We start from the raw sequence: 10,170 nt of genomic DNA on the forward strand, positions 1-10,170 counted from the left end.
ATTGTAACCAAAACCTATGGGCAAAAATAACTCGAATTTGATAGAAAATTATCTTGCCTAGGCATGTAATCGAGTCGAGTCAAGCCGAACCGAACTCTTGAATGTTTGAATTTTGTTCGTTTATAATCGAGTCGAGCTCGAGCTTTATTTAACGAATATATGCATGACTCACGAACTTATTCAAACATTTATCGAGCCGAAACATGCTTAATAATTATGAATTATACATTTAAATTTTCATTAAAGTAATTAAAAAAATAAATTATACAATTAAAAAAAATATATTATTCTTATTAAAATTTGTAACTTTATTATAATAAATAAATTTAATAAGTTTTTTTTATATATTTCATAAATAATATTCAAAATCAATATATCAAATATCAAAACTATTATTTTTCATCTAAAAGATTACTCAAGAACTTACCAACGAACATGTTCACGAGTTAACGAAGCGAATACTGTAAAACTTGAGTTTGTTTTGTTTATCTCAACGAGTCTCATTAAACGAGCCCAAACGAGCTTTTATCGAATCGAACTTCGATTAACTCACAAACGGTTTTGTTCGTTTACGTCCCTAATCTTACCCCTGTCAAGTTATCTTGAATTTCCTATCCGTTACACGTTGAAGCAGTGGAATATCAATTCTAAACAGTACCACCTTGGAGAAGTTTATCATCACCATGCATGCTGTGTGGAGAAAGAAACACTAGCCTATATATAACAGGGGCCACTCTTTCTTTCATCGTTTCTTTACCTCCTCTGGAAGTTCAGTCTCCCCATGAAAAATGCGAACAGGGAGGCGAAAAGAGCAGGAAAACCGAGCAGTGCAACTGCTACTATCCATAATCGATCATGTCGAAAGCCGAAGTATTCTTTCAGAAAGGTTTTTGCAGATTTGACTTCTCCGAACATTACTATGTCTACATCCAAGTCTCCATATTGTGATGTCAGCAGACCATTCAGGGACCATGACGACGGAGAGATCCAATAGCACCAACTCCACCATATAGGAATTTCCTGCATTTTGTATAAAGCACTGCTAAATGAACAAGAAATATGCAAAAAAATGGGTTGAAAGTAAGCTAAAGTTAGATTGGCTACATTGAGTGTTGTTTAGTTTTATCACCTTTGATGGTTACTCTATATCGTAAAATGCAGTGGATTGAGTAAAATTTGGTGTTAGTATTTGATTTGATTTGATTTAGGCATGTCGTAGATTAATAGGTTGGAATTGGAGGAAGCCCAATTCCACACAGTTGCATTGGCTCCTTGTTAGAAACTGTGAAAATCTTTTACTTGCCATAAGACAGCACATCTAACCTTTCGGAAGTTCTGCATAAGGCTAAACTCGTGATTGCTGGATAGCAGGGATGTATGGCTAGTTGGCATCTTCTTCTTTACTTATTTCTTCCATAGCAAGTAAAATGAAATGAAAATACGTTTGGTAGGAACCCAAGTATTGGTCTTTGTTTTCCTGTTTCCTGAGGACTATACAAGTTCTATGGGGGCTCTAGCCAATTTATGCAGTCAACTATTCCCCGAAAAGATAAAATTCCTTACCGGTCCTGGCAGTAGAAAACCTGAGAAAAGGCTCCATATAGTGTAGACTGCTGTTGCCATCACGGAAGCAACTTGGAGACTTGGCGTTAGTGAAACTATAAGCATCCCAAGGTAAATAAAGTACAGAAACGTGCAGAATGTAGTGTAGAAACACCAGAGCACCTTGCTGACTGATGCATAATATCCAACCGATGGATATATGATGGTCACATAGAGAGCTGCTAGCATAAATACATATGGTAATTCTATTGTTACCTGCAACATCAAGGTACGATTGATTTTTAAAAACTACAGTCCACTATTGTGAAAGTAAAGTTTAATGTGATGGCATCTGACCTGTGCTAGTGAGTAGGCCATTGATGAGTACATCCCAGCAAATCTCTCTCGATAAAAAACTGTTCGTTCGGTTGCAACATATGGAAGCACTAATGAACAGTTATTTATGCCCAAGAAGATGACCGCGAGATACATTGATCCAAGAATGTTAAGGAAATCTTGCTCGTTGTTTCTTGAAAAAGAAATGCAAAAATATCATGGAGAGAGCCATTTTCTAGTTAGTAAATTGAACTTTATGTACAGCAAAGTATCGTATGTTCATAACAATTCAATTCAGTCATACAAGTCTCCGAATGATTATTCATATTTCAAAATATTAAGAAAAGTGATCATCAATCATGAGGCCAGAGTAAGTTTTGATGATAACTACACTACGAAGAGTTTTAGTCGATGGAGAATTTGATAAGTTTTAATAATCTAATTATCGAGACTAAAGTGTGCTCGAGTTCCTTTTGGTTTGGAACATGGCCATGTCGCGATCCCTTAGTACAAAGGCTTGCGGGTTTGGCATTGGTACTTGGGACTAATCAGTTGAGATGAAAAAATTGGAAATAAAATGAAAGAGAGAATGATGATCCGTGTTCAGGCAAAATCACATAAAATAAAAGAACTTACATGTCTTGCCCCTTCTGCCAAAATATCGCTCCAAAGAATAATGCTGCAATAATCATGAAAAGGAAGCGCGCCAAGTTGTATTCTGGGCTTCTCCAATACGACAGACACTGTTTCCAAAGGCAAGCCTTGAACTGTTCCCAACCGTTTTGTGGATATTGAGTTGGAAAATGCAAGTCTTTTGAACCTGTTTGTGGTTCACTCAGCTGCCTTACAGTATTCATTGTTTCTCTGTGGCAATGTATGAAGGCCCCATTATAAGGGAAAGACCACACTTAGCAGGGATAAGAATAATGCAGCAATCACATACTTCCCTCGAATACATTTATGAACTTACTGATAAAGTGTTGATTCCTTGTAAATTTTAGCAAAGTCTAATCCAAGCTCTTCTTCTACTGACGCAGAAGTAACCTCTAACATCCATGTTGCAGGATTATAATTGTTTCTTATCTTTTGTAACTGAGGAATTCTCTGGTAGAGGCCAAACATATGGAATCATTATGCACCAGAAAAAATGAGAAGCTTAAAGATACAATGATATTCAAATAGCAAAAAGGGCTTGCATATGAGATGATTTGATAATCTTTTTCCCCCATAGGATTTTATCAGGAGACTTGGTCTCGTCTTCTTATATTTGGAGAAATATTTTGTGTGATTTATCTAACTCAAATGCTATTCTGGCTGACTGCTAGAGACTAAGTTCATCTTTAAGTCTGAACACACTTGATTTCCAGGAGACCTGAAGGGAAATGCTCTATCGTGCTTGAAGTCAATTGCTGCTGCATAAAAAATTTGAGTGTTTGAAACTTTCATACCTCAAAATATTCGATAAGTTTCTGTGAATGGTAACCCAACTCTCCAGAATAGATGATTTTCCCTCCCCTTTTCATTAGAATCAACTGCAAAGATTAAACACAGGACAGTTTCCTTCTTGAATTTGCCATGTCTTCTTCGTAAGTGGATTAGTATTATAATATCTTTATCAGACATACTAAGAACAGTTTCCACTGCCCATATCTGACAAAATGAACAACTTTGATTCAAATGAAACTGACGTATGTGTACCTCATCAAATACTTCAAAAACATCAATGCTTGGTTGGTGAATGGTACAAACCGTGGTTCTTCCTGTGGCAACTATTTTTTTCACTGTGCGCATGACAATAGCTGCTGCTCTGGCATCTAAACCCGATGTCGGCTCATCCATGAAAATGATTGATGGATTGGAAACAAGCTCAACTGCAATGGTTAGCCTCTTCCGCTGCTCAGTAGAAAGTCCATTTTGTCCAGGAATGCCAACAATGAAATCTTTGATTTCATCAAGCTCAATCATGCTCATGACTTCCTTAACAAATTCCTGCATCATGTACACATCGAAGCTTCAAGATTTCATGTGCTCATATTCTCAGGTTTATCATATTCAGTTAAAATCTTTCCATATGTAAGGAAATTTTCTTTCATTATGACTATCACTCTTTTACTGTTAGTTAACCCACATCGGTGGTATTTAATCTCTGAGAGTTGTATATATGGTCTTGGGCAATCCTCCTCCTAGAGCGTGTTTGCCCATAGTTGGGACACCCGTTCTGATCATAATTGGGTCATTTGTAAACTCAACGCTCCAGATGTTCATTCCTGGACGTGAGGAGGGTGTGTTAGTTGTCCCACATCGGTGATATTTAACAACTGAGAGTTGTATATATGATATTGGACAATCCTCCGTCCAAGTTCCAATCTTAACATTTACCTACACTAAAGCTACTACGACTGTTAAAACAAACTCTTCGTTTCTTTGGTAGGTTTAGTCGTGAGAATCTTTGTTCGTACGCATAACATTGGAGTGACAAGAATGTGTACAGTGTCTGAACAACCACCCGCCAGTTCTGTATCTAATATATTTCTTTCTAGTTTTATACTAATCTATGGTTGTTAATTGGGCTTAGACCTTAAATATCAGTTATGCAGTGGAGTCTAGTGGATCCATGCAGAACTATTTGTTATTTTTTAGTTTAAAATTCTATCATATCAAAATTATCTTTAATAAAAATAATAATAAATAGAATCATCGTACATGTTTGCTTTCTGGATCAATCTGTGTTGGTAATCTCAACCAAGCCGAGTACATCACAGATTCTTCGACTGTAATTTGTGGGGAATGTATGTCGTACTGCTCACAGTAACCCGATATTCTAGCAAATGTTTTCTGAATTTTGGGATATCCTGCAATTCTTATATCTCCTTCCACAGTTCCACCATTTTTTCTTCCAGAAAGAACATCCATGAGAGTTGTTTTCCCAGCACCGCTGACTCCCAATAGTGCTGTTAGGATTCCAGGCCTGAATGCACCAGTCATATCATGAAGCAGTTGAAGTTTTCTCTGGTCGAAACCACTTTCTCTCATTTCCTGTGCATATGCAAGTTGGTTATGTACTAAAATACTGTCCTGGATTTGCAAAACCGGTGGTATTTCTCACAAGGAAATAAAAAAATCATTAAACATAAGAAGCGAGATTTTGAAAGTTACAGATGTTACCTTGGGTGTGTCAACAAAATATTGCACTCCTTGAAATACCATGGTCAGTGGCTGGAATGGTAGAATCATGTTTCCTTTGATGGTAGACACTTGATCTGCCATTTCTTGGACAGAGATGTCCATTCTGTTTATGTTTGTTGTATGATTAACTAACCCTTGGATTTTGGAGGAATCTGAAGGATAAGAGGCTTCAGTTGAATCGTTTTCCAAGAATGACTTATGATTTTCTCTTGCTTTAAGATGTAGTAACTTGTCTTTAGAAATAATGGCTTGAACTGCCCCTGGAGCTGAATTTTGCTGTGTTCATCAGTAAATAATATCTGAGGATTTATTGATATATACTTGTGAGGGAACATACCTTTTAGGTAAGTCAAGGCTAATACAAAGCCAATGTCAAATATTATCATGAATCCAAATAATACCCCTACTGATATCCAATAAAAATATCCACCGAAATCCATCCCATGCCCAGCTAAGATAGTCTGTCCTAAAGTTGTGTTTCCCAGGCTGACCTGCAGAAAGGAATTGGTTTATTAAAACTTCAAGTTTGTTTCATGTATTATAGCCTTGATGCTTTTTTTTTTGTTAACCTTTTGCCAGCGTGGAGCAAGAAATTCATTTAATGAAATCCCTATTTCCCCATATGTCATTGGAGATACCCAGAATCCCCATCTCAACCATGGTGGTAGAGAGGCTGCATAAAACAGAATCTTCTTTAGGAATATAACTTAAAAATTCGTTGTATTGTGAGATGAAGATAACTTACATCGTTGAATAATGAAACCTCCGAACAAGAACATAACCACTAATGTTAATAAACCGAAAGTCGTTGCAACAACCATACTTTTGAAGATTGATGCTATGAGTCTACAGAGAGATGTTGACGTTCCATGTACCAAAAATAGTAGGAGAATTTGGCAGAAGAACCTAGAGGGATGGAAAGTAATGTGTGGAACACATAGACTAGAGAAATCAACAATTTAAGTAACGGATCTAGTACATGTTAGAGCTTACACTTGATTTACCTCTCGACTTCAGGAGAATATCCAATCACATAGTATGTCATTGATGTCCATATAATGGAGTCAAGAAGCGAAAGTGGAATCTTGAGAACAGAAGCTGGGATTGAATACGCCCATACTGGATACAGACAAAATGCCTTTTGTTTGTAGAACACTGGGAGCCTTGAAACCGTCAATGCTAGTTCTGCAACTCCATTTGTCATAAGCCTGATGAGTGTATAGAACAGAGAACCCATCGCGTAGTTTGCATGTTTCAAGTCGATAATCATTCGAGTACTCATGAATATTGTCATTGTTATGAAGGCAATGATGATCAGCTGGAAGAAGTTAGGGAATTATCTGTTTTAGATTGAAAGTTCTCTCGGTTAAATTAATGGGTATGGTCTTTGTTACATCGAAGTTACCTGTACTGTTTTAAACACGTACAAAGGGATATTCCGCTTCATGAGAAGCACTTCTCTGGCCATACAAGCTTTGAACAATTCCCATTTGCTGATGGTACAAGTGCTGAATGATAAAGCATTTTCATGGGATTGGGATTTGTCATATTGCTTAGAGAGCTCCTGGTTTAATCGTTCTCCAAGGTAGCTGGTTTCAAACATCTCACAGAACTGATTCACTGAGATGTAACTATAAGTATCATATGATCTACACCAGTACCTAGATTGATCTTTTCTTGATATTACCTGAAAATTATCGTATAACACATTTATTAAACTACTTCACAAATTGTAAACAGTGTTAAAAAATATGTCGTGCACCTCCTGAAGGAAGTCTGCTGCGCTCTTCCGATCTGGACATTTGAATCCACAATTCTCGAAAAACTGAAGGACCTCACTGCGAGGCCCTTGATAGATAAGTCTGCCTTCTGCCATTAATAAAACATCATCGAAGAGTTCAAATGTTTCCGGATCTGGTTGAAGCAACACAATTAAAATGGTTGCATCAGTCAAGTGAGCAAGTTGCTGAAGACAGGTCACTATCTGAAATGTTGTGGAACTGTCTAGGCCTGTGGATATTTCGTCCATAAACAATGCTTTAATTGGACCAACAATTATTTCTCCTGTAGTCAATCTTTTCTTCTGTCCACCTGAAATTCCTCTTTGAATTGCATCCCCAGCAATAACATCAGAGCACATATCCATTCCAAGGATCTGTCAAATCAAAAAATAGTATATGTCATCTGTTATATGTGATGTATTCTTTGCATTTCTAAACATTAAGCTAATTTTCCTCGAACGAGAACTAACCTTCAGCACATAATCTGTCTGAAGATTTCTTCTTTGACCCTCGATTGAAATTGCCTGTTAAAGCAATAACTTTTGTGTTATATTAAATTCATTGAAATCTATACTAACATATAAAACACCTAATCTCACACACTATTACCTTCATGTAGGTGTCGATATCTGGATCAGGTATAATGCCTGCTGCTTTCTCTCTTTTGCTCAATTCTTGCATGATATCTACAGGGTAGAATAAGTCAGCCCATGTGGTCCAATGGACTTATTAATCTGAAAGGAGAAAAAAGAAAGAAGCAGCAAAAGAAGAGTTTGGTGGATGGTCAAGTTTCAGGACCTCCTCTACTTCCAACCCCTTGACAACGTGCAGAAAAATCAATTGTTTCCTTCACCGTCATCTCCGGCACATGGATGTCATATTGGCTTATGTAAGCCGACGTTTTTTCCGGAACAAATTCACGGAGTTCATAACCGTTGTACGAAACTTCTCCTGTCACCTGTAACTTGCAAATTGGGATACCATAAACAATGTTAGTTAAAGTTGCCTTGAGTGAATGAATCATCAATGATCACGTGTTATTGTTGATTCTTTGATAAATTGACAAAAAATATGTGTCTGTGCAGCAACTTCTTGGCTTGCCAAATTTTTTAACACTTACTCCCCCCATTTTATAATCCATAGTGTAACACAAGTACCATAATCCTTTCAATCCCCAGAAGTAATTATACTTATTGTAGGCCATTAATGATTCTGATTTTAGGTTTTTTCTTGTTATATGAGGTATAGTTAAACAGGCTCATACGTCACATGCAAAGTATTTGAATTCTAATTTTCTCTTATTCTTTTCAAAGAAAAAAAAAATGAAAATGATTTCTTTAAAACTTTGTGAACGGTTTGCCTTGTCTGTTTCCTGATGCAGAATTTGGAATTTGAGTAGATTTTTAGAAGGTGGCTGGCTACAAGCTCTATGACAGGAGGAAAAGAACGGAGAAGCTGCCAGATTCTTTAGAAAAAATAAGCTCTACGAGCTTAAAAGATGTGTTTGGCAATTTACACCGCACTCGAGTGATAATGACTAGTGGACCTCGCGAGAATATGAATCATGGGGTAGGTTTGATCCCAAAGGATAAAGGGTGGAGGTCTTGGTTCAACTATTCATATATCTTTTATAGCAGAGGTAAGGTTTACTAAATCCTTGCAAAAGCTGAGTGATACACATATATGGTAAGATATTTTGACGAGAAAATATCACAAGCACACTGCTGGCATCACTCACTCAGTCAATTGAAATATAAATTCACTGAGATCTATAAGTTGGCATACACCTAGTATTGGACTCTATGTTTCTTATTTCCGATTGAGATACAAGACTCTTTAACCCAACCTTGAGAGGATCTTGCAACTTTCCAGCAAGAGCCTTCAGCAGTGTAGTTTTTCCGCAGCCTGGGGGACCAAGAATGAGAGTAAGCCTGCAAATACCATATTTGGTTGATTATGAAACATGTATCACTTCTTAGTTCTCGTTTCACAGTGAGCATTAGTTTCACTGGATATGTTCTGCAAAAATAACTTATAGCAAGTATAAAGCCTGGAATTGCACTTCAGGGACAACCACTGTTCTTTCAATTGTCCAGCTCTTATAAACGACTAATCATCAATATGTCCTAGAAACATGTTATTTTATCATCTTGTCCAAGGTAACAGTTGAAATATATATACTTGAGTGCTCCTTACCTTGATGGCTTGATGATGCCACTGATGCCTTTCAAGATGCTTATCCTGGCTTCCTGAGACTGGCACCCGAAAGCCTTCCAAACCTATTTAAACGATGAAAACATAGCAAAACTTAAGTTGAACAAGTCCCTGGCTAGATCAGAGATATATAGACTTGAAAAAAGCATATGTTTTCCTTATGTAGCGTTTCTTTTCTCAGGACTGTCAAAAGTACTTACCGGAAGCATGCTTGCAAGAGAATTCCAGAGTGTTGGCAGGGGCTTTCCATCAACTACTCGACACTTGGCTTCCACAGAAAGATGTCTGAACCTCACCTCGATTGCAGGTAATTTTACATCAACTCTATGTAGCAAGATTTCATGTTAGCCCAACAATATGACAGATCCCATTCGGTTACGTATTTACGGTAAAAAAAAGTCTTAAAAATTTCTATTTACAAGAGTTGGTGATAGTTCGCAAAGCATTACATTAAGATGATACCTGTCTATTCGTTCTCTTATTCTTTTAAGCAGCCTCAGATTGTCTTTCTCGACGTTCTTTATTAGCTTCTGCACAAAAAGGCGTTGTTCAAGTGCTCCAAGCTTAGCAACATTGACAATTCTTTTCCCTTCAATCTCAGCATCAGTTTTTGTAGCTTCTTGACTAATATCAAACACTGATGTCCTGAGTCGTTGGAACGTGGGTAATCTCTCGATGGCTGCCCACTGTAATTCGAATTCTTCATCCTCCTTCCTAGATGAATCAAGAAGTTGAAAAGGTGCATCACTACTGTCCCTTCTGAATGATTCCATGTCCTATAATAGTGAAAACAACAATAACAATGGCCTAGTCATATTCTTTTATGACTGCCAGGAATTATCAAATGCATCGTATTTGGCTAATTGATAATGAAAAATATAATAACGACATTTATATAATTTTTAAAATCTTTTGAATAGTATTTTGTTTATGTGTATTTATTAATTTAAATAAATCAAAATATAATAAATAAAATACATCACGACGATAAATCAAATATATTTACTTATTTATATAAAAAATTTCAATTTGCATGATTATAACATAATGACAGCTCTCTCAAATTAACAAAGATATTTTTCATCCAACTATCATTCACAATGGAAAACAA

General features: G+C 36.7%; 1 protein-coding gene across 1 annotated transcript; it reads right to left on the reverse strand.

Annotated features, from left to right (window-relative positions):
• Positions 1-713: 713 nt before the first annotated feature.
• Positions 714-9,888, reverse strand: LOC140832891 (pleiotropic drug resistance protein 3-like). The gene is made up of 22 exons (XM_073197169.1): positions 9,522-9,888; positions 9,260-9,383; positions 9,042-9,124; positions 8,692-8,776; positions 7,644-7,803; positions 7,455-7,531; positions 7,316-7,369; positions 6,827-7,219; positions 6,470-6,751; positions 6,069-6,382; positions 5,810-5,970; positions 5,634-5,737; positions 5,402-5,555; positions 5,044-5,330; positions 4,582-4,914; positions 3,577-3,867; positions 3,327-3,410; positions 2,849-2,982; positions 2,515-2,742; positions 1,900-2,071; positions 1,564-1,818; positions 714-1,020 (listed from the first exon to the last, which is right to left on the reverse strand). Exons 1-22 carry the CDS (start codon positions 9,830-9,832, stop codon positions 754-756), a joined length of 4,353 nt encoding a protein of 1,450 aa, XP_073053270.1. The 5' UTR covers positions 9,833-9,888; the 3' UTR covers positions 714-753.
• Between the last annotated feature and the right edge of the window lie 282 nt (positions 9,889-10,170).

Source organism: Primulina eburnea, chromosome 5, assembly GCF_022965805.1.
Source record: "Primulina eburnea isolate SZY01 chromosome 5, ASM2296580v1, whole genome shotgun sequence".
Lineage (NCBI taxonomy): Eukaryota > Viridiplantae > Streptophyta > Magnoliopsida > Lamiales > Gesneriaceae > Primulina > Primulina eburnea.

Bases quoted from the DNA above. Each gene is read 5' to 3' on its own strand.
- LOC140832891 (XM_073197169.1), bottom strand. From the start codon at position 9,832: ATGGAATCATTCAGAAGGGACAGTAGTGATGCACCTTTTCAACTTCTT. The intron at 7,532-7,643 runs GTCCTGAAACTT...TCTACCCTGTAG, and splicing joins AGGGGTTGGAAGTAGAGGAG to ATATCATGCAAGAATTGAGC. The intron at 1,021-1,563 runs GTAAGGAATTTT...TACAAAATGCAG, and splicing joins GTTTTCTACTGCCAGGACCG to GAAATTCCTATATGGTGGAG.